Below are 21,568 nucleotides of genomic sequence, written 5' to 3'. Positions count from 1 at the left end.
GTGTGTGTGTGCGTGTGTGTGTGTGTGTGTGTGTGTGTGTGTTCGGGACCTTCTGGCCAATGGCGGACACCAGGTAGCCGTGGCAGTGGCACAGCGCCGTCACCGGTCCCTTCTGTTCCTTCTCGTAGAGCACCTTGAACTTGTTCTTGGTGAGGGGCTGGCCCGGCTCCGGGACCACCTCGATCACATCCAGGATCAGAATCTGAAGACAAAGCGGACGCGGTGAGACGAGCGCACGGCGCCCAGCAGGGACGTTGTGCCGGCAGGGCTGCGAGCCCCCCTCACCCTGCCCCTGCAGGTGACCTCCTCCCCCTGCATCACGCAGGTGCCCGCTGCGATGTAGCCCTTGAGCCCGGACACCGTCTCCTGGCTCCTCAGAGCCACCGTCTTCATGCAGGTCACATGCTCCCACTCCTCCAGGTCGATCCTTAGGGAGACAGAGAGCTACGCTTAGCATGCTTGTTTTTAAAGCTTCCAGCATAATCCAGAGTCCATTGCTATTTCTGCTAATCCACTAAATGCTACATTATTAATCGTTCAAGCATTTAAAGGCAGCTAATTCCAGTTAACCAGTTTTTTATCAACACAAAAACCAAGTGAAGTAACCTTTGTTTTACCAGTTCCCCATTACATTAGCTACTGCTAACACTTTCATCAACCTAATGTGGCTTATTTAACATCCTGATGACCTTCACCGGCTAACTTTGCTCTAAACGTCTCACCTAAAACATTACTTAGAACGCACGCTCTTCTGAATATAAGGCTGTAGAAAGACGTGTTGGGTCATTTAGGCTCACGTTGACGTCATTATCGAAATTAATTCGGGGATTGTTGACCGGTACGTTCCTGGTGCTGTCAGCTGGCTGGGGTCCGGCCAGCTGACGCTCACGTCAGACATTAATGACGTTTCCCAAAATGCTAGATATCAGGAGAAGCCCAGACGACGAAGAGCAACTGATGCCGTCGTCTCAATATTTGCCAGATCTTAGCGCCGTGCAGCCCTGGTCTGCCATTCTTGGAATGTTGGAAGCGCTAAACGTTTACTCCTCAGTAAGCAAGCGTTCATTGCCCTCACTACCAGCTGGAAGGAGAATATTACACCAATAAGGTCAAAGTGAACCTCAGTGATGATCCTACCATTCCGCTGTTAGGCCCTTTACTAAAGTAATAGTGATAGTAATATCATCTTTATTGTCATTGAAACATACATTACAACGAAATTTGTTCTCTGCATTTAACCCATCATCCTTGGGGAGCAGTGGGCTGCCATGTGTGGCGCCCGGGGAGCGTTCTGGAGTTAAGGGTCTTGCTCAGGGACCCAGAGTGCAGGCTGTGGGGATCGAACCGGGTACTTGCAACCTTCTCTGAGTGCAAGCGCACTGCTCTAACCCTTAGGCCAGCACTCCCTATACACCGAGACGCAGCTCGGTAGGCAATTTGGGGTTAAGTGTCTTGCTCAGGGGCACATCGACATGTGGCAAGGGGAAGCTGGAATCGAACCCTCAACCTCTTCAGACGACTACTCAACCCATCAACCCACTGTCGCCCCGGAAACTGTGCTCCGGCCCTTGCTGTCTATATAGATTATAGACGATTACTCTATAATCCAGGGTTTGTTCGTTTAGCCTTTTTAAGCCTGACTCTTCTACAGGTAACAGCTCAGTCACATAAAAAGAGACTCTGAAGTAATAAACGTGACTTCTGCACCTTTTTTGAGAGTAGCAGAGATGCCCTGGAAGCAAGTGTTACTTCTCTAACCTGGAGGTGAAGCAGTCGCAGCTTTAAGTACCGATTGCAGGGTTCTTATGAGCTGAGATCTGGATAAACTACCCTGACTGAAGGAAATGCAAGCCGCCAAGTGAGACCGACTCAGTTGTCTTCTGCTTTATTAAAACAGGGGAGACCTTTTCGAATACAAGCCCCAACCCTAAGGGGGCCCCGGTGAGAGGAGCACAGGCAGCAGCAGAACTCCAGCGCTTCAGAGAGCTTCCATGGGAGGATTTACCGTGTGTTGGGAATGGTCTCCCAGCTGACAGGAGAGATGAGCTGGATGGAGAACCTCTCCTGCTGAGGGTTGATGTGACGCTCGTCTGCAGAGAGGAAAAGCAGGGAAATGATGATGAGGCAGGAACAGGGCTTCTAAAGGACTGAACCCTAAGGAACACGTGCTGAGGTGAAGACAGGAGCTACCCAAAGCTGAAACATCGCTCGAAGAAGTCTCAGAAAGAGAACAAACTTTATTGGTCATAAGAACAAATACACTGTGACAGACTGGCGACCTGTCCAGGTGTACCCCACCTCTCGCCCAGTGAACGCTGGAGATAGGCACCAGCACCCCCCGCCACCCCATGAGGGATTAAGCGGGTCAGAAAATGGATGGATGGATGAAGAACAAATACAGTAAAAAAGTTTTTACCCCCTTGTTACTTCATGATTTAACAGTCAACCTCATTTTTAATCATTAACCCGACTTTTTTTATTTCAATTTCACCAGCCTGGCCTGAGTTCTGCCACCAATAAAATAAATAGGACCTGTGCAAAACAATAAAGTAGGTTTCAAAATCTCCAAAAGCAACACATCACACCCTGAGCTCTAGAAGTTCAGGTCCCTAACCTACCTGTCTGGAAACGGCCTTTATTAATAAAGCTTTGGGACTCCAGAGAACCACCGTGAGAACGACTTCCCACAAATAGAGAAAACATGTAAGGAGAACTTTGTCAGGAGTGGCTGGTCCACCAAAACCACTCCAAGAGCACACCAGCTACCCACCCCTGGGTCATTAAAGGACCAACAACCGATATCCACATCCCATTGTAATATTGCGGTTACGACTGATAACTGTGACACTGCTGACATTGCATCTGTGCTTAAAACCCCACACCCTGGCAGTCACCCATCACATGACTGGACAAAAACCACATGGTTAAAAAAACCCCTCCCCTTCCTGAAACCCTGGCACAGAAGGCAACTAGATGGAAATAAACATTGGCTGTTGATATCGGCCCAGTTTCACTTACCGCACGATACAGATATGTTAAAAAATGTTAGTACCGGGCGCGCATGTGGCGCAGCGGGTAGCACGACCCATATACAGAGGCCTTAGTCCTCGACGCGGGTTCAAATCCGACCTGCAGTCCTTTGCCGAATGTCTCTCCCCCTCTTCTACCCCCCTTCCTGTCAGCCTACTTTCGGAAAAAGCGAGCCACTAGAGCCGCAAAAAATCCCCCCCCCCCAAAAAAAAATAAAATAAATGTTAGTACCGATATATCGTGCATAACTACATCTAAAGCAGGTCTCACTGGCCTCGGTGAAGCTCAGAGTTCATGAGTCAACAATAACCAGATGCATGCTGGGCCATAAGTCACCGTTGGCCAAATCGAACACAAAGGTTCAGCTCATGTTTGACAAAAAAGGATCACCAAGGTTTTAGGATGGATCCAGAAACAAAATAACTTTCTGGTTGGTGTGAATCCAGTTAATTCCAGTTAAATGGTTTAAAATGACCATTTCAGGAATCTAAGGACTACACGCTGAAACTGGCCGCTGTGATGGACCTGTAGCTTCAGGACCTGGTCGACGTGCCAGAACTGATGGGACCATGACTTCTGATAAATCGGATTAATGCTACGCTAGGAACATAAGTAGGCCACTCATTCTCCACAATTTGGCCAAACCAATGTCAGTTTTACAAAAAAGAAAAGAAAAGAAATTCATCCACAGTGAAAAGACTCGCTGTCAACGCTCCATGGCAGCCACTACCAGCTACCAGCTTTCTTACTTTCCAGCCAGATAAGCGTCTGATCGTTTTTTCACTAAATAATGACATCATTTGAAAACTACATTTTACTTACTTCGATATAGAAAAATGTCTGAGCAGAAACATTTAACTAAAAGAAACCCTAGAAACTAATCCGTATAAACCTGGAAACCCTTTAAAGACAGCATGTCTGCCGTTCCTGCGCCTGTCTTAGTGCGCAGAACGCTTAAACCCCCAGAAAGTGTGCGTTCTCTCTGACCTCTCTCCATGGTTTCAAACTCCTTCTCCTCTCCCGTCATTCTGGGGATGCGAGTGCACAGCTCTTTCACGCTGGTGCACACAGCGTACACCTGAAATCCAGAAGAAGAGAAGGAAAAAAAAAAAAGCAACCTTAGCATCAAAGAATAATCTCTTCAGAGTCGCTCGCATTGATTTTCCCCTCCTTTTTATGCTGTGAAAGAACTTCAAGGCCTGAAGCCTTTCATGTCAAACTTTTCAAAGCGCCTCCACCCATGTGGCTTCATTCTGCCTGGGGTTGCCAGAGAGGAGGCGTTAAGGAGCGTGGAAGGCTTGATGAGCTGAATTGCTTGCCTTGGACTCCACGTGGTAGGAGACGTAGTGCACCGTACACCTCAGGGGGATTTTCCTGACGGGCCAGGGGGCGTCGTAGGACAGGTAGGTGGGGAGGACGCTGATCCTCAGCTCCCCCTGTGGAAGAAGACGGGAAACGGTGAGACGGACCCTGAACACGTCATTTTCAACATAAATCACTGTGGATTTATATCTATATATTCCTTAAATTTGAATATGCAATCCTAAGAGGCCTGTTTGTCAGATTAAAAACAGCCTTTGAGCGGGAATTGAACATACTTTTCCCTAAGCTCTCATTCCTCCATGAAAGGTTTAGCTTTTTTTTTTAAACTGGTCCGGTTTCTGTAAAGTGACTATCTTCTTTTTTTGACTCCAGCATTTAGTGTATAATCGAAGGCATCTTTCTAAATCTGAGTCTTTGTGTATCTGAGAAATCAAACAACAAATCGAACTGGGACCAGACTTCTTTCTTTAAAATAAAAGCGTGGATATAATCAGTCAACCCTGAAGAAAGAACGCTTAAAATGAATAAAAGACCAAAATTAACAGACGTTAGTGCCCATGATGGGTAGATCTAAGGTTTTAAGTGGAAATGGCTGGAAGATGTCATCAAATAATCCTTTTTATCGAATTTATAATCTAGCTAAAGTCAATGCAAACAGCCCAACTGAATTAAGCTAAGCATACGTTTATGCTTTAGTAGGTAAATGAACACATTGATTAGTAATTGAGACTTTAGCTGAATTAAAGCGTCCTCTCTGTACCTGCTTGTTGAAGTACAGGAAGCCTTTGGGACAGTTGATGTTGTGGAAGGGCGAGAAGGACTCGATGGGCCCGTCGATGCTCATGGGATGGAGCCTCAGGGCTCCTCTGGAGGTGACCAGCATCCAGTGAGGAGACGGGCCGCAGATGAATACCTGTGCAGGTAGGGAGGGCGGGAAGTTAAGGCTTTATGCCGTCAAATGAACTCCCTAAGCATTCTTCACACGTCTGCTTTCATACCCCTGAGTAACCGGAGATGTCCTCGAAGTACCGAAACCTAGAGATGCGACTCTTCACCGCCGGGCTCTCCTCGGCAGCGCCCATCTCCATCTTCTTGTCTTTCTTCAGCTTGGACTTCTTTTCTCTGAAGTTGATGTTGTGGTGCACCTGCTCAGAGAGGCAGAGGGAGGCGGCGTTAGGACGGGCCGGCGTGTGACGGCGCCGCGCCTGCCGCCTGGGGACGGTACCTTTTTGAAGCGAACTTTCAGGTTGTTCTGCGGCTGCTGCTGGTCGTACGGGAACGCTTCGTAAATCAGGAGCTCGTTCTCCACGTAGACCTGCAAAACAAAAGGTTTTGGTGCTGGGACCTGCTTAACCGCCGAGTGAAGTGGGCGTGTGTAAAAAAAAAAAAAAACCAACAACTCACCAGCAAATATGGTCTGCTGCGATTGTTGCCCAGTGAAACCAAAGCGACTTCTTTGATCACCGGGAACTCTCCCTGCCGGGCCACTTCCTCCTTTTTCCCGTCGCCCTGCGCGGCTGACTGGCCAGAGGAGCTGTCCACCAGAACCCTCTGGCCCACCGGGAAGTTCTTCACCAGGAAGACCAGGCGCCAGTCTGGCAGCTGGAAAATCTGTTTATGAGAGACCAGAGCAGGGGGCATAAAATAATACACATACGTTATGGTAGGAAATGTGTGGAAGGCTCCGGAGCATTAAGCGTTTAGAGAAGGGCGGCCCGGCTAAGAATTGGCCCTAGTTGTCCAACCTTTCCTCCTGCCAGTGAACGCACCGTTAGCTACTAGTACTGCAGAAACAGGTACGGTGGGTGCGGTGAGAAGAAGCACTACAACTCTAGGAAGCTGGATGAAGGGACACTGGTTACAACAACCTGCTATCCAGGCTCAGTTTTATTCACAGCTGAACGTGCTGGATTAAAAGATATATTTAGGAAATCTCCCACCTGGCGACAACAGTCTACATACTGGGGTGTGTGGACGTGTGTGTTTGGGGGGGTTGCGTGCGCTGTGTAGGTTGAGTGACTTCTTTTTTGTTGGGCTGTGGTTAAGGTTTTCCTTCCACTTAACTTTCCATTAATATCCCAGAATACAGCTTTAAATGAGCAGCCAGCTTCTGTCTCTCATCTATTCATCTGTCTGTCTCTCTTTTTATGTTTCGTTCTCCATCATGTTTCTTTACACACGGTTATATTTTGAAAGACACCTGCCTCTTTTCCTTTCTAGTCCTTGATTGAGTAAAAAATCTCTTTAAATCTACAACTGAAGGGGTTTAGAATAATTTGAAGCGTAACTCTTTACATTTGGAGTCTGTTTCGTAGGCTCCATTTGTGCGGTCTGTCTAGCGACAAAAAAAATAACCCAGCCGTCTGCTTTCATCGATGAACTCAAGAAGTTGGAGTTTGGTTTCCACAGACTTCTGGTGATGTGAGACAATCAAAGCAAATGGTATTTTTGTAGGACATCTGAAAATGACCATAGAGCCGTTTACTTGTTGAGAACGTGCAGTATGGAGCGTTAATGTTTATAATGGTCCAGTTTAAACAGAAGTGATCCTCCTCATATTGGTATGAGGCAAACGTTCTTGGTAAACTGAATTAATCATGAGGGGCACCACAGGAAGTCAGATGTGTCATTTTCTGTTGCAACACCCTGAAACAGAAAAGGACACGTTTATCTCACTGGATCCGGCGCTTCTGACACAAGCGGTACCGATTCTGTCGGGGATAACTAGCTGGTCACTTAGACATTTATCGCTTTAATGAACAGACTCTGCTGGCACCTGCAGCGCTAATAAAGGCTCCGTGCTTTTGCCTCTGTGGCAGCCCTCCTCAGAAACTGGGAGCGTAGACAGAGACGGCTCAGGACGCCATCTGCTGCTCTTTAGAAAGGCTAATAATTTTAAGAACATTAACTTTGAACACCTACAGATGTGTAATCGTTTTCTGCATAATGTGATCTTCCTGCGTAGGTGGGGGTGGTGGGACCTTTCTAATTGGGTTTCATTTGGGGGACTTTACGGTCTTTGCAGGTTTTCAGTGACCGTTCTGTTACTTTGGGCTGTTTCTGAGGAAAAACCTGTTTCTCTTAACTGTAACGTGCTGCTAAACTGTTTGTGTTTCGATGTTATTCAATAGTTGTTAAAGAGGAAACGGTTTCTCTCACTGGTGTATCTCTATCAACAATGAGAAGATTAATTTATGTGTAATTAACAGTTTTGGGGTAAAACATATGATTCATGCTTGTTTGTTTTGGCTGCATCACGAGGAAGCTCCAGCAAACGAGCCAGTAAAAAAGAACCAGGAGAGATTAATAAAGACTCAGATCTCTGGCAGCCCTGATTTAAGTTCTGTTTAGCTCAGAGAGCAGAGCTAAAGTTGCCCACAGGATTTAGTACTCAGGTGTAGACGCCTCTCCTGATCTTTGCGTCTTCAGCTGATAAAAGGAACGAGGCGCTGCTGAAAAATCTTTTTCGATACGTGTCTAAATGGTTCCCCAGATTGCTTTCCCCCAGACAGCTGGAAGAAAACAGGCATACCTCCATCACACCGTTGTCCCTGATGATCACACACCAGTGGGATGGCTCCGATTTGCCCGAGCTCCCGTCACCCGTATTAGCCGTGGCTCCTGCGGGCCCCCCGGGTCCACCGGAGCCGCGGCTCATTTCCTCTTTCGCAGATGCGGCGTTGGTGCTGGACTCTCCATACAGCATTTCCTCCTCATCATCCACTGTGTTGCTGCGTGAACAATTAAAGCATCATCAACGTGTTTCTGCCTCTCCTGATGAGCGGGCTGAGGGGGGGGCTCAGAAATGGCGATGGGAGTTCCTACCTGAGGTCCTGGTACACCATCTCCTCCTCTGAATGACTCCGGGTCATGAAGTCTTCTTTGTTGGAGGAGCTCGTCTTGTTTTCTGTGGTGAACATCCCGCTCACGTCTCTGTACGCACACAGTGCGATCACGCGGGATTGCTTTGGAACAGAAACAGACATGTCAACACGACGGCGCTGAGCCTTTAGCGTTCTCACAGAACGCCGTGATTTGTGAAAACCAGATTGAAAATTTGACGATCTGGTTGCTTGTCTTCACTCACCGTGGAAATCTGGGGTTTCTGCAGGGCCAGCCGGTGCGTTTTGCCCATGTAGGAGTCGCTCTTCAGCACGAACATGGTGACCACGCCCTCCGCCGTCATGATAACCACGTAGGGGTCCGCCACGGAGCAATGCACGATGGGAGAGCCCAGATCCACCGGGATGAAGTGGAGCTGTTTGACTGAAAGCAGCGTGCAGACAAAGAAAGTCACAAAGCGGTTTGTGGCAAAAACACTTTCATCGGCCTACTGGAATTAAGATGTGAGGTTTGTGGCAGCGTTCTGCATGCACTAGTGTTTCTTTTCGTAAGTAAATTTATATGAGGAGAGGGGATGTTATTTAACCTCCTTCCAGAAGACGAAGGCCCATAGGTGAGACCTGGATGATGTACTGGTCATCGCCGATGTTTCCAGCGAACACCGTTGGCCCCTGAGTAGCAAACCCACTTGTGTCCAGCTCCATAATTTCCTGACCTGTTTGAAGGATCTACAAGCAAGCATTGCAGATAAAATGGCAGTAGATTAGTATTTGTTAAAGGATGAGAATGAGACAGAATATGAAAAAGGCCAAAGACAAAGAGCGCTCCGCATTTATCGGCACACCTGGTAAAGATTTGTACAAAAGCCTTAAAGTGATAAAGAATAAAAAAAATAAAAAAGCTCACCAGTGGGGAAGTGAAGCAAAGAGAGGAATCCTGGGGTGGCAATGAGAGACTAAACGTGGAGTTTGCTAAGCTACGTGCAAACACATCTCCGTCCCTATTGTTGGGTACGGTGGAGGAGGACAGATGCTTTGGGTTTGTTTCTTCTTTAAGAGACCCTGGGCATCATGAGCTCTGATATACAACTACACTTTATACAAAAATCAGGCGGCCACAGCCAGTTGAGTGAAAAAAAAAGGCACCTTTGTATCTTTCAACAGGATAATGATTGAGAACGAATGAGGACTGGATGGTTGCACGGACCCAAATTCAACCAGCCCCATAGCCGTCTCAGTGCCTAGAGAGGCACAGAGGAACCAGGATTCTGGATGATCTAGAGCAGATGTATCCCTGGTCCAAGACACCTGAATTAGCTGCTCAGGCTGCCATCAACTTCTCCAGAGTCCTGCTGATGACCTGATTATTTTAGTCGGGTGTCTTGGACCAGGGACACATCAAGGTTGCAGGACGCCGGACCCCGAGGACCCCTGATCTAGAGCAACTGGTAGATCTAACCCAGAGAAATTCTGTAGAAGTGCTGCCGTAGTATTCATAGCAGAAGAACAATTGTTCCACATGCAGTTTTTTTTCAAAATAATTATTTCTTGAAATCAAATTTTTCACTCACTGAATAAATGTACTGAGTTCAGAGGCTGGACTTCTCCAAATTGCTCAGTGTGAGTTTGCTACAGCAATAAAGGCTGCGTGTGCTTTAGGCTTTTTCCCACATGTTTACCAGGGGAGCCAATAAAGGTTAGCGGCGCGGCGCGTGTTCCTACCATGGTCGAATCTTCTCTGCTCAGGATGAGAAAGCCGTGTTTTTTGGCGTCGTCCTCCAGGGGATGCTCGGCCTTCGCCTCCTCTTTCTCCGGCTCCTCCTTGTCCTTCTCTCCCTCTTCCCCGTCCTCCTTAGTTTCAGCCACTGCTCCGTCCTCTGACTCGTCGCTTTTTGCGGCCTAGAAGGAAACACACAAGAGAGCAAAAGGTGAGGACGGGTCGAGTTTAACAGGTGAGGAAAACCTCAGCCCGTTCCAAACAAATCCCTACTTTTTTATCTTCCTTGACCTCGCTCGAGACGACAGTCCACATGTCTTGGCAACCTGGCAATTCAAAAGTAGTGACCACTTGAGGTCGAATGCTTCTCTGCGGTTAGAATGGAAACAAAAAAAGGCATGAGTGAAGGGATGTGAGAAACACAGCATGTGAAATGTGGCAGAAGCATGTGGGAGCTGTGTCTGGGGTGTTTACAGGCTACTCCATGGATCTCTGAGGCAGCCCTGGTAAACCCAGACTTCACTATAGCACCGTCACAGGACCTGCGGCGGACGGCCCTCGCCACCGCAGGTTTTTAGGACGGTGCAGCGCCGTTAAGCGGGCGCACAAAACAGCACGCCAGTGCAGAGACGAGGGTTTACCTGGAGGACAGACAGCGCCCCGTTTTTACCGTAACCGGAGCACACAACCACCTCCAGGTCCGGCTCAGGGTTGCTCTGAAACTGTAGGAGGAAAATCGTTTTTTTTACGCTGTCGATTTTATTCTGACAACTGTCTCGCGTTAGGATAGTTATAATTTGTGTTTACCTCTTCAGACAGGAATGCAGGCTCCCCCATGGAAGCGTTTGCACAAGGGCCGATGTTGAGGATGCTGTCGCACACCTGCAGGAAAATAACACAATTATGTTCCCTGTGAACTGTCCCACTTCAACAGAAACAACTCTTTGCAGGTTGTTTCTGTTTTTTTCCCTTTCCATTCCCATGCAAACTAAAACCCTGCTGGGTTTGGTAATCTTCCCTTTCACACAAGGTCAAACTATGACATCCAGCTCAACAGTATTTGGCACCAGTCGGAAAGAACTGGGGGTATTTTCTTACAGCCTGACCAGGCAGACGGACTAACACAGTCAGTCTGGCTTCATTCCCTCAGGCCCAAAACAGACCGGACCAATCACGCTGTGATTGGTTCCGATGTGTCACTCTCAGCAGCAGAATTACCCATAATGCAGCAGCGTTATTCAGCTGCCATAACAGTCAAGATACACACAGAGATTTTTGTTGCTTGGTGCCTTGGAGAGTTCATCATGTATCCTCTGATATTTTTTAAACAAAAGCAGCAAAAAATCGTTCACTGGAGAGTTTGCTCGATAGCATGACATGCTTCACGGACTACAAATTGAAAAAACAGAGTGCATCGCTTGGAGTTTATTACATCTGTAGTTATACGATTGGTTCGAACCTGATAACTCTGACCCTGTTAGTCCTGCTTTGAAATCAGACTCTACCAGCTCCTTACCGGACTGATACGCCGTATTAGTCTGGCTGGCCAGGCTAATACGGCGTAACTTCAAGGTGGAACTAATTACAGTTCCACCATGAAGTTTTCAAACAGTAATCATTAAAGTCTTGCATCATACTGGAACATTTCTTTAAGTCTGGACTTTGACTGGGCCACTCTAACATATAAATGTCCCTGGATTTAAACCAGCGTAAACAGCTCCGGTCTGGCTTCAACATAACATGTGTTATCATTAGCCACATTAGCCTACAATAGCTTTAACGGAGAAGTAATGGAGATGGGGAGCTGTGAAGCTAATGTTTAACCAGCTAGTGTTAGATTACGTCGTCTGGGAGGTTTAGTGCTTCACTGTTGCAGATACAGGAGCTTTACTGACCTTTCCAAGAAGCTCTTAATCTTCAATGCCGTAATGTTAGCTTCTAGTGATAGCTTAGCGTGTTTAGCATTTTGTTTTTTTTTCTTGTCCCTCTACCGCATAGGAAAAGTTGCTTCGAACAACGCCTTTGTGTTTGCCTTGTCAGCTAAAGAGGGTTGCATATTATTTTTTTATGGCTGTTAATGACATGTTAGCAGAGTTTAAACTTTATTGAACAGATCATTGAAATGAACGACTGAATGTCTGTTATGGAAGTGCAGTGGTCAGAAAAAGAGCAACAATATGGAAAAATTTTAACGGGTTAGTTTATATCGACTTTGATGCAAATGGGTATCTTTGAATAATATATTTTAGTTTGGATTATATCAACATACATTATTTTGACAACCTTAGCCACGACCATGTTTTACCAATAGGGATGGTTCAGGGTGATGTTCAATCATAGCCAGACCTCTCAACTTTTATCAAAAGTTAGGAGTGAGATTATGCTAATTTGGGGGCGGGGCTTGTTTGGGGGCGGGGCTAACAGGACCCTGGAAGAGCCGGTGGAGTCAACTCCATCTCATTTTTATCCCACCAGACAATGAAGTAGACATGTATTACTTGTGTTAAAAAGAGAAAGAGACATATTAATACTTTATTGTTCAGTTAATGAATTAAAACATAAATAATACACAATTGTTGAAATAATACTGAATATAATTAAGTAGATTTTAATTATTGACCGAATTATTATACTGTTACACATTCATCTATGGGTTGTTTATCATTGTAAATCTATAACCTGATTGGTGAATCAGGCTGAGTTTCATCAAGCCTTTATGATCCCCTCAGCAGCAACACTGAAGCACACAGAGGTTCCCGCTGTGTCTTTACGCACGATCCAGCTGCTGATCTCTCCCTCTTTTCAGCTCAATGCATTTCTAGACTGTTACAGTTTATAACATTCTCATCACCTTTCACAGCGACAGGTTTCTCAGTCAGTCGCCGCGCTGATCAGACAAATCTCTATTGCTCTCGTTAGCGCGCTCTGGGCGTACTGACGCCCAGAAAGCACCTGCTCCGAGGGAGGGGAGGGGGGGAGAGCAGCAAGCGCGGAGGCACAGAAATACGGTGCATGTAGGTAAAAAATGCAGAATTAATAAAAACGAAACTTATAAACAGACTAAGTGGCGTTTTAAACTGCATCTGGTTAGCAGAACTGTTTTATGATCAGCGTGCAGCCATGACTGGTTCTGAATGAACCGGTCATCTGCCAGCAGCTCCGCCCCCCCCCCCCCCCCCCCTCGCCCCCCCCCCCCCCCCTCCTGTGTACGCGGTACAGGACCTTACCGGCTCACTTTCACCACTGTTAAGACTAAAATTATTCATAACTCTGATCACTCTTCCTGCTGCTCTGTTAAAAAGAACTGCAGCAGGAATTACTGATGGCCACAAGCTGTGAAAGAAGCCGAAACAGCTCAGCAGAAGGCGGAGTTTTGTCTTCCGCAGCCCAGATGGGCTTTGTGATTTTTATGCGTGAGAAATTCCATGTTTGCGTGTGAAATGCCATGTGTTGCGTGTGAGCGTGTGGAGTCAGTGAAATGCGTGTGTCACACGGTCAATGCGTGAGAGTTGAGAGCTATGATCATAGCCTTCTACCAAACAGATTATTCCGAATTTAGACCAAAAAGATACATTTTGGTCCCATCTGACCAGTACACCTTCTTCTACATGTTTGTTATCACCGCTAAACAACTTTAAACAGGAGGATAGTCTCCTTGTGCTGCTTTGGTAGTTCTTCTTCAGTGGTTGTTGCATTGAAATGCAGTTTCTGCTAGAAAAATTGTTCATAACGGACGAGGAGATGTCCATTTTTTTAAACGGTGAAAAATGTCAAAAGACATGTGACCCACAAGAGGTTGCCTAGCAATCGGCTGCTCACGAGATTGGCTGTTCTGATGGGAAATCTAGTTTAAGTGAAGATAAAAAGAAGGCAAGTTGGGTAAATATTTTATGTTGTTTGAAATATTTATACAGTGAACATTTTATGAAATAATAAATTAACTTTATTGTAATACGTTTTTCGTTTGGTAGGCTATATTTCCTGCTGGCATTAATGTAAAGGAGCATCTGGCTACGATTCCCAGGACTAGAGATCTGGAATGTTTCCCACAATCCAGCAGCAACAGACGTTACTAAAGGTGTCTTTTCTTACGTCGATTCTGATGCGTCTTCTCCTGCTTTAAACTTCTCCACAACTTTATCCTGGTCTTCATCACGCTGTTAGGTGAATTCTGAGTTCAGTTTGTTAAATTGAATATTACACCTACCACAATAGGTTCCTGGAATAAAACATTAAAAGCCATGAACCCTTTTCCTTTCCCTTCACACTTAGGCGCTATTTTCTCGTTGTCTTTCGCAAAATCCCAATAAACTACATTGAAGTTTGGAGGTCGTAAGGGCATGAATACTTTTGCAATTGTAGACTTCTGTCAAATAAACAAGTCTATAAATATGGAAGGAATTATAGTCTCACTAGAATCCGACTTTTTTAGACACTGAATATATAACACTGAATTTATATTGTGTGCGATTATGTATGTGTAGAGATCCGTCTAAAAAAAAACGGTTGAATTGTTTTCAACCATTCAAAACAGCGTAAAGAAATTCCCACTTTCATTCATCCTGTACAAAACACGTAACGACTGATTACGTAGAAAGACGTTGAGCTGTTCACCTCAAACGAGTAGGTAGCCAGCTGAGTGCCTGACTGGGCCTCGCTTCCGTACACCTCGATCTCATCCACTTCATCTGAAACCAACAAAGAAACATGAAGCCGGCCAGACAACGGCGCTGCGTTATTCTACGACAGGAGGCGACAGCGGGGCGCACCTGTCCAGTTGGTGGAAGACTCTATGCGCTTCTTTTTGATGGGGGGTTCCTCCTGGAAATCACAAGCAGCCAAATGTTATAGTGGGAATTCATTCTGTGAACACACGGTATAAAGTCAGCCTGCCGTGGGTTCTGCAGGCCCAACTTGCCTGCTTTTCTGTCTCTTTCTCCTTTTCTTTGTCCTGCTTGTCTTTGCCCTCCTCTGCTGGCGTCTCCTGCAGCTTCTCGGTGTACTTGAGGAGCAGCGAGTTTCCCAGGCGGGAACCGAGGAACAGGTAGCCGGGCTCCATGGTTACCATCTGGAGGAGGGAAAGCGCACCGTGAGGCATTCATCATGACCGCTGGATTGGCGAGTTTGACCTATACTGACACAAACGTTTAAACTTTGCGTTCTTCCAGTCGTGCTGTCTACATTTGGACAAGGAAGAACTGAAGAGGGTTTTTGTGTGTGTGTGTGTGTGTGTGTGTGAGACTGGTGCTGCTAACATTTAAACTTAAGCACTCACACATGTTGTGAGCACGCTGGCTGCAGCTTTGTCAAAGTGAAAAGCCCTCACGCTCCTCATGCCGTCTGTGATGAGCGTCAACACGTAGCTGCAAGGCAACGACAGTCAGTGACAGATCCCAGATGTCAGCATATATTCTGACGACTGGTACAACAACTCACATTTCCCCTCCTTTTAGCGAGATGACCATCTTGTCGTAGGCAATAAAGTCGGACTGAGAACAGTCTAACGTGATCCTTACTTCTTCTTGCACGCCTGTGAATCAAGAACACAACCTTTAGAGATAATCGCTGAATGTCCAAAAGTGGATTTGCAGTATCACACAGACTACCCATCTAAAAGCTGAAATGATTATCGGTTCCTGTTGTTTTTGAGAAAATTGATCTGTCCAAGTAAAAATATGTAGAATAACAATCTGAAATATTTATCTTGTGCGTGGGAGGGCTGGGGGATAAAACCTTTAGAGAATAGGTCTGTAAAAACTAATGTTTTTCCATATTCTATCTTATTTTTCCTCCTTTTCGGGGTCAGGGAAACAGTTAACCCAGCTCCAGACTCTCCATGCTGCGTAGCAAACCAGTATAACATTAAGGTTGAATTACCGGAGGAGAGACCTGGGATTTTAAACATCTCTGGCTGAAGGACTTACGTTCAGAATGTTTAAATGAGAAAGGTGACGGTTGAGCGGCCAGCTGGCTTTGACCCATCAGCAAACAATTCTCATGGTGTTAAAGGAACTTCCTGTCTGAAGGCTGAGTAAAAGCTGAGCCCATAAAAGCAGTTATAATAAATGTGAGATGTTACAGTTTTCACAGTGTAGCAAGTTAATGAAAGGACGCTGATTTAATAGGTTAGAAAAACTGCTTGCAGAACCAGGACGGTTCCAGCCGTCCTTTAGTTGCTTTGCAAAGTGATGCCACTGGGAGTAACTTTAGGTTTCCTGGTCTTGTGTAAGGAAACATTGAATATGAAGTAAATGTGGGCTAAAAATCAGAGCAATAGTGTTAGTGGGGAAGCAGTTACATGCTCCCACGCACAGCCCAAAGTGCTGTGGAATACAGACCTCTGTCTGATGCTCATTTAGCCTGTTTGGGTATTCTGACTTAGTTCTGGAAGACCAACAGCTTTCAGGGTTAGAGTAACAGACATATGACCTTACTCGTCTGTGTGTGTGTGTGTGTGTGTGTGTGTGTGTGTTGGGGAGGTCAGATACTGATGGCTAGAATGCTAACCTCGAGGTTTGATGTGGCAGCTTAGCTAAAAGGAGACGTTAGTAACTTTGTCCATCATTACTCTGCTTATTTTAACAATTTCTTTTTATAACCAAAATAAAAATTAAAAAAAATCTGAAAGCTTTTAAGGGTGCCAGCAACTTTCTTTCTAGATTTAGTTGTGTGTGTATGGTTTTTTTTTCTACATCTAATCAGTTCTGGAGCGTTCATAGATAAAGCCCCGTACTTTTTTACAAGATTACAAAGAAAGCCGGGTCGTGTGTAACAGACAAAGCGGATTGGGTGGAGTTGGCTTACGTAGAGGGAAGGATGTGGTCCCATTGGTCAGAGAATTCAGAGAAACTCCATAAGGGGGGACACTCTGGTTCAGATACAGCAGTGAATTCACAGCAAACACCACCACACCACCTATAAAGACATGTGACGGGATCAGAACTCCAAGGAACCACACAGACTTGCACGTTCACGTTCGTTTGTAGCCAACACCCCGGCAAAGGGGAGTTATCTCCACGTGGGCCAGGAAGCCGGGTGAAAAGAAGGCTCACCGATGGGTTTGGGAACGGCCATGACCTGCGTGCAGTCAAAGGGCAGGTTGCTGAGGGACCAGATGACCGGATGGACCTTCTGCATGATGTTGAGGGAGATGGCCACGATGCTGCACGTGTCCTGACGAACAGCCACGCGCCTGGAGGAAGGATCACGCCGCACCAGGTGGTTGGTTAAAAGCAGGCCGACCAACAAGAGGCTGTTGATCATAACCGCTGGCCGGGAATCAAGCCGACGTTGGGAGGCGCGCTGACTCACCCGGGCCACGTCTGGTTGGGCTCATACAGAATGAGCAGCGTGGGTTCGTAGTAACCGTGAAGGAACTTCATGTCAACGATGTTCAGCAGCTTCTCGTCGAGCTCGCGGACGTCGATGATGTAGCTGGGCATGAAGCTGGATTTGGGCCTGCGGAAGGTTTACACAAAAAAAAATTGTTGTCATTATAGCCCCCCCGAGAGCAACCGGAGAGAAGTGGGGAATCTTTTTGAGGCGTTGTGCTGGCAATTCAGCGTACCCTTCTCCTACGCCGCTCTCCTGCTCATCGGTTAGGGTGTCCTTTCGGAACGGCAGCACCACCAGCTTGGTGCCGTAGACGAGCATGACAGCGCAGCGATTCTCCGGATCGACGCGGACTATTGGAATGTGGACATTCTGTACAAACCCATCCTGAAAATGCAAAAAAATAAATAAATAAAATGCACACGTCAGGCAAAAAAACAATTCCCTTGTTTATCTCAGGTTTTCCTCCGGGTTCTTGTGCATCTCCTGCACGGCCATAACTACAGCGACCTCTACGTCGTTGAGAATTTACGTGATAGACAAATGCAAAGCGGTGCATGTTTTCTCGTGGAAAGAAAAGGACACATTAAGTATTTCTTTTCCAAATAGAAATCAGAAACCTTTTAGATGCAACTGCATTCAGCCCCACAGAGTTAATACTTTGTAGAAGCACCTTTCACCAGAATTACACAGCAAGGCTGTAAAGAAGTATCTCTATATCAGCTTTTCACACAGACTGAAACTTTCACCCAATCTTCTTTTAAAATAGCTTAAGGGGATTTGACTAGGCCAATCTAACAAAAGGACAGGCTTTGATCGAAACTAGGGCTGGGCGATATCCGCTTAAAAACAAAAGCTCTTATTTTATTATACCAAATACGACTAATTCATTTTTACCCCTCCTTTTCTTTCCACCAAAACAAATTAAAGAAAGCATTTTGTCTGGGAGTTTGAATTCAAAGTGCAACTAAATACAAGCTTTGAAACATGCTTGTAAAACAAGATGGCAGCCCTGCCCTTGTAAACAATGAAAACAATGAGCTAAGAACAGGCCTCACTTCTCTTGCGTAACTTGAAACTAACTGTAAATGAGTAAGTGTGTCTTCTTATGGTAAAAACAAGTTTCCTCTTTATTATATTTTGACAGTATATTTTCCTAAACATGTATCCAGCGTCGCAGGCTGTGCTCTTCGTGGAAGCCCAATCAGTTCATTGGCAAAATAAAATCCAGATTTTCCAAAAGGTAAATCCTAAAATATTGTAAATCCGAATTAATCGATTAGATCGATTTCTCAACCAGCCCTAATCAAAATTCTATAGCATCTCTGGCTGAATGTTTAGAGGATGCTGTCCTACTAGGCTAGATCTGAACTCTATTACAACCTCTAACAGGTCTTTCCAGGGTTGCCTTGTATCAGGCGGCGTACATCCTCTATTTTGTGAGGCACCGTACGTACTCTGAGCTCTGGCTCCTCAAAGTAATGCAGAGAGAGGGTCTTGAGGTCATGCGTCCCGGGGTCATACTCCACTACGGCCAACTGGTGAGGAAAAAAAACAAACAAAAACATGCGCATATCAGTGACTCAGAACGGCTCCGTGTTGTTTTATCTAGCAGCGCACGGGCTCGGACAGGGGATACCTTTGCATCTTTGAAACTGAGGAGGAGCGCGTCTCTGCTGGCCCCTATCAGCTGCACGCTAGCCATGGACATGATGTTGCCAAAGAGGGAAAAGGACGCCACCTGCTCCAGCTTCTCCTTACGGGTTTTAGCATCTGCAACAGAGTGGGCAGATCTTCGTCAGCCTTTGTTTCTCCAGCCACGAAACGCATGCTGGGTGTGGGATGCTCGGCATTACCAGATGACTTGTCAGCCTTGGACGTGCTCTGAAATAATTATACAAATGTTATACACACAACAACAACAACAAAAGAAAGCCTCCATAGCATTCGCACACAGATACGAGCCGACAACTACCTCCACATCATGGATGATCCTGTAGACGAAGAGCTGGGACGTCCCGGCGATGACGAGGTTTTTCTCCTTGCTGGATATGAAGTTGCAGTAGACAGAGAACTCCACAGCAGTGGGGGTGTGGGCCTGTCTGTACACAGCATACATCCTGACAGGTTCCCTTCAGCATCTGACAGCAGTCAGCGCCTCTCCTGTCCCTTTGCCGCTGTTCAATCTAAAGTGCTCCTCTATTAGGACAGACAATTCATGTTATTATTACAGCAACACAAGGAGCAACGTGAGGAGCGTGTGCAAGGAAACTAAGGGTAAATCTACGAGGGGCGGTATGTTATTATTCATTTTAGGAACATTTTATTCTTTTTTAATACATTACGTAGTAGGTTTGTCCGGAACACAAGCAAAGCAACAAGCAGCTTCAGGTAACCACTGTGTATAAAAGCCGGTTCCGACAGCTAGCCTCATGCTAGTGAAGGCAGCTCAGTAGCTAGCATGCACTAGCGCCAGTTTTAGGTTGTCTAGCTAATTTTGAATTAAACTTGTTAACCTACCTATATCGGACAAGTTATCTAAGCTTGACGCTTTATTATCTGCCTCTTAATACATATTCGTCCAGTCGTATTTTTGTGTAAAAATGACTGTTAGCGCTCTAGCTAATTGCCAGGTAACCTGGCAGTTAGCTTTGTTGTGCTGCTTCCAGAGTTCTTGTTCGCACACAGCAGACCAAAGGCACGCATGCGTGCTACTGCCCCCTACAGTTCAACTCTTTAAAGACACCCCACTGCCCGAGCTGTGGCATGAAGCCACACTTTTTATGTAAAATTGATATTTAAAAAAACAAACAAAAAAAAAAGATTACCGTAATTTCTGTCTAGTATTATATACCATGGTGATTCACAGAGGTTAGAAACATTTTATGCCTGGATTGATGATAGATCAGAGTTCAGTATTTAAACATCTGAAGCAGAGAAGGTCGCTATTGAAAGAAACTAAAAGTTAATGCGACACGTTGCTCTAAATCAGAATCAGAAACGTTTTTTATGCATTTGATAAAACCTTTTTGGTAAATAGAAAAGTAGAAAATCGTTACACACATTTAAATGCACAAACTATATATAAAAAACATATACGAAATGTTTAATCAGTTTCTTAAATATCAATTTAAGAATGGGAGAACAAAACACACACAGATAATTACAGCGCCGTATTAATATATTCCCACCTCTTTTTTTCTTCAAATGTTAAATTATGATCACTAATATCTATATAGTTTATAGGGATCTTCTGTAATAGACCAATACGAAGTTGTGATGTTGAAAAAGAACTGTCAGATTCTGTGACTTTGACTAGGCCAGTCTTAAAAGTGTATCTCTAAACCATTCCCTTGTAGCTCTGGCTGTATGTTCAGGGCTGTTGCCCTGCTGGAAGCTGAGCCTCTGGCCAAGCCCACTCTTCCAATCTCCAAAATTTTTTTTTCCCACACTTGCCCTTAGCTTCACCGATCCTCCCATCAATGCTAGCTTCTGTTATCCATTGAAGACTGACTAACCCATCATGCTGCTGCTGGCACCATCTTTCAACGTGGGAATGATGTTAAAGTAAATCCATGTAGAAGATGCATTATCTTGTTTTGAAATCTGATACATACACTGCCTAGCAAAAGTATTCGCCCCCTCTAGGCACTTTTCATGTTTCATTGCCTCACAGTTTGGAATTAAAATCGATTGTTTCAGAGTTTGCACCATGCAGAACATAAGATGTACTTTTTTAAAATTATAATAAAGCAAACAACAAACAGTGCAAAATAACAGAAAAGCATGCCTAACTGTCCCCCACCTGACGTTTCGTCTCTATGAGCTCACCACATTTTACCACTGGGATTTTTGCCCATTCCTAAAGGATAAACTCCTCCAGCTCCTTCATGTTGGATGGTTTTCACTTTTATTTTCAAGTGTAACCACAGATTCAATTGGATTGAGGTCTGGACTTTGACTAGGCCATTTCAACATATTTAAATATTTGCCTTTAAACCCCTTGAGTTTCTTTTGAGATATGCTTGGCGTCATTGTCCTGCTGGAAGTTTAACCTTCATCCCAGTCTCAAATTACAGGCAGACTGGCACAGGTTTCGCTAAAGAATATCCCTCTGTTCAGAACCACACGTCTTTCCTGTTTCCCATCCCTTTTGATTTTTAACAGTAAGTAGTGGCTTTTTCCTGGCCATTCATCCATAAAAAGCCCAGAGTGTACAGGTTACTGTACGGTCAGATACAGGTACTCCCGTCTCTGCTGTTGTACTCTGCAGGTTTTTTAGGGTTATGTCCTGATGCAGCTAAATAATTCAGGCAGGGAAAAA

General features: G+C 45.4%; 1 protein-coding gene across 1 annotated transcript in view; it reads right to left on the bottom strand.

Annotated features, from left to right (window-relative positions):
• Positions 1-19,933, bottom strand: part of cpsf1 (cleavage and polyadenylation specific factor 1) — a 22,384-nt gene extending 2,451 nt beyond the window's left edge. Inside the window, exons 1-31 of the mRNA XM_021323189.2 lie at positions 19,765-19,933; positions 19,220-19,443; positions 19,101-19,128; positions 18,884-19,017; positions 18,702-18,782; positions 17,480-17,631; positions 17,224-17,370; positions 16,965-17,104; positions 16,717-16,827; positions 15,349-15,442; positions 15,188-15,275; positions 14,831-14,980; positions 14,682-14,733; positions 14,527-14,600; positions 10,720-10,794; positions 10,554-10,634; positions 10,186-10,281; positions 9,918-10,094; positions 8,783-8,924; positions 8,441-8,619; positions 8,179-8,318; positions 7,886-8,084; positions 5,758-5,964; positions 5,579-5,668; positions 5,352-5,498; positions 5,114-5,266; positions 4,350-4,466; positions 4,018-4,108; positions 2,006-2,090; positions 286-427; positions 50-202 (exon numbers count right to left, since the gene is read on the bottom strand). Coding sequence (XP_021178864.2) covers positions 50-202; positions 286-427; positions 2,006-2,090; positions 4,018-4,108; positions 4,350-4,466; positions 5,114-5,266; positions 5,352-5,498; positions 5,579-5,668; positions 5,758-5,964; positions 7,886-8,084; positions 8,179-8,318; positions 8,441-8,619; positions 8,783-8,924; positions 9,918-10,094; positions 10,186-10,281; positions 10,554-10,634; positions 10,720-10,794; positions 14,527-14,600; positions 14,682-14,733; positions 14,831-14,980; positions 15,188-15,275; positions 15,349-15,442; positions 16,717-16,827; positions 16,965-17,104; positions 17,224-17,370; positions 17,480-17,631; positions 18,702-18,782; positions 18,884-19,017; positions 19,101-19,128; positions 19,220-19,363 — 3,669 coding nt within the window. The 5' untranslated portion in view covers positions 19,364-19,443; positions 19,765-19,933. The remainder of the gene's footprint in view (positions 1-49; positions 203-285; positions 428-2,005; positions 2,091-4,017; positions 4,109-4,349; positions 4,467-5,113; positions 5,267-5,351; positions 5,499-5,578; positions 5,669-5,757; positions 5,965-7,885; positions 8,085-8,178; positions 8,319-8,440; positions 8,620-8,782; positions 8,925-9,917; positions 10,095-10,185; positions 10,282-10,553; positions 10,635-10,719; positions 10,795-14,526; positions 14,601-14,681; positions 14,734-14,830; positions 14,981-15,187; positions 15,276-15,348; positions 15,443-16,716; positions 16,828-16,964; positions 17,105-17,223; positions 17,371-17,479; positions 17,632-18,701; positions 18,783-18,883; positions 19,018-19,100; positions 19,129-19,219; positions 19,444-19,764) is intronic.
• Positions 19,934-21,568: the final 1,635 nt, after the last annotated feature.

Source organism: Fundulus heteroclitus, chromosome 13, assembly GCF_011125445.2.
Source record: "Fundulus heteroclitus isolate FHET01 chromosome 13, MU-UCD_Fhet_4.1, whole genome shotgun sequence".
NCBI lineage: Eukaryota > Metazoa > Chordata > Actinopteri > Cyprinodontiformes > Fundulidae > Fundulus > Fundulus heteroclitus.
This window is presented reverse-complemented; position numbering and strand designations above follow the sequence as displayed.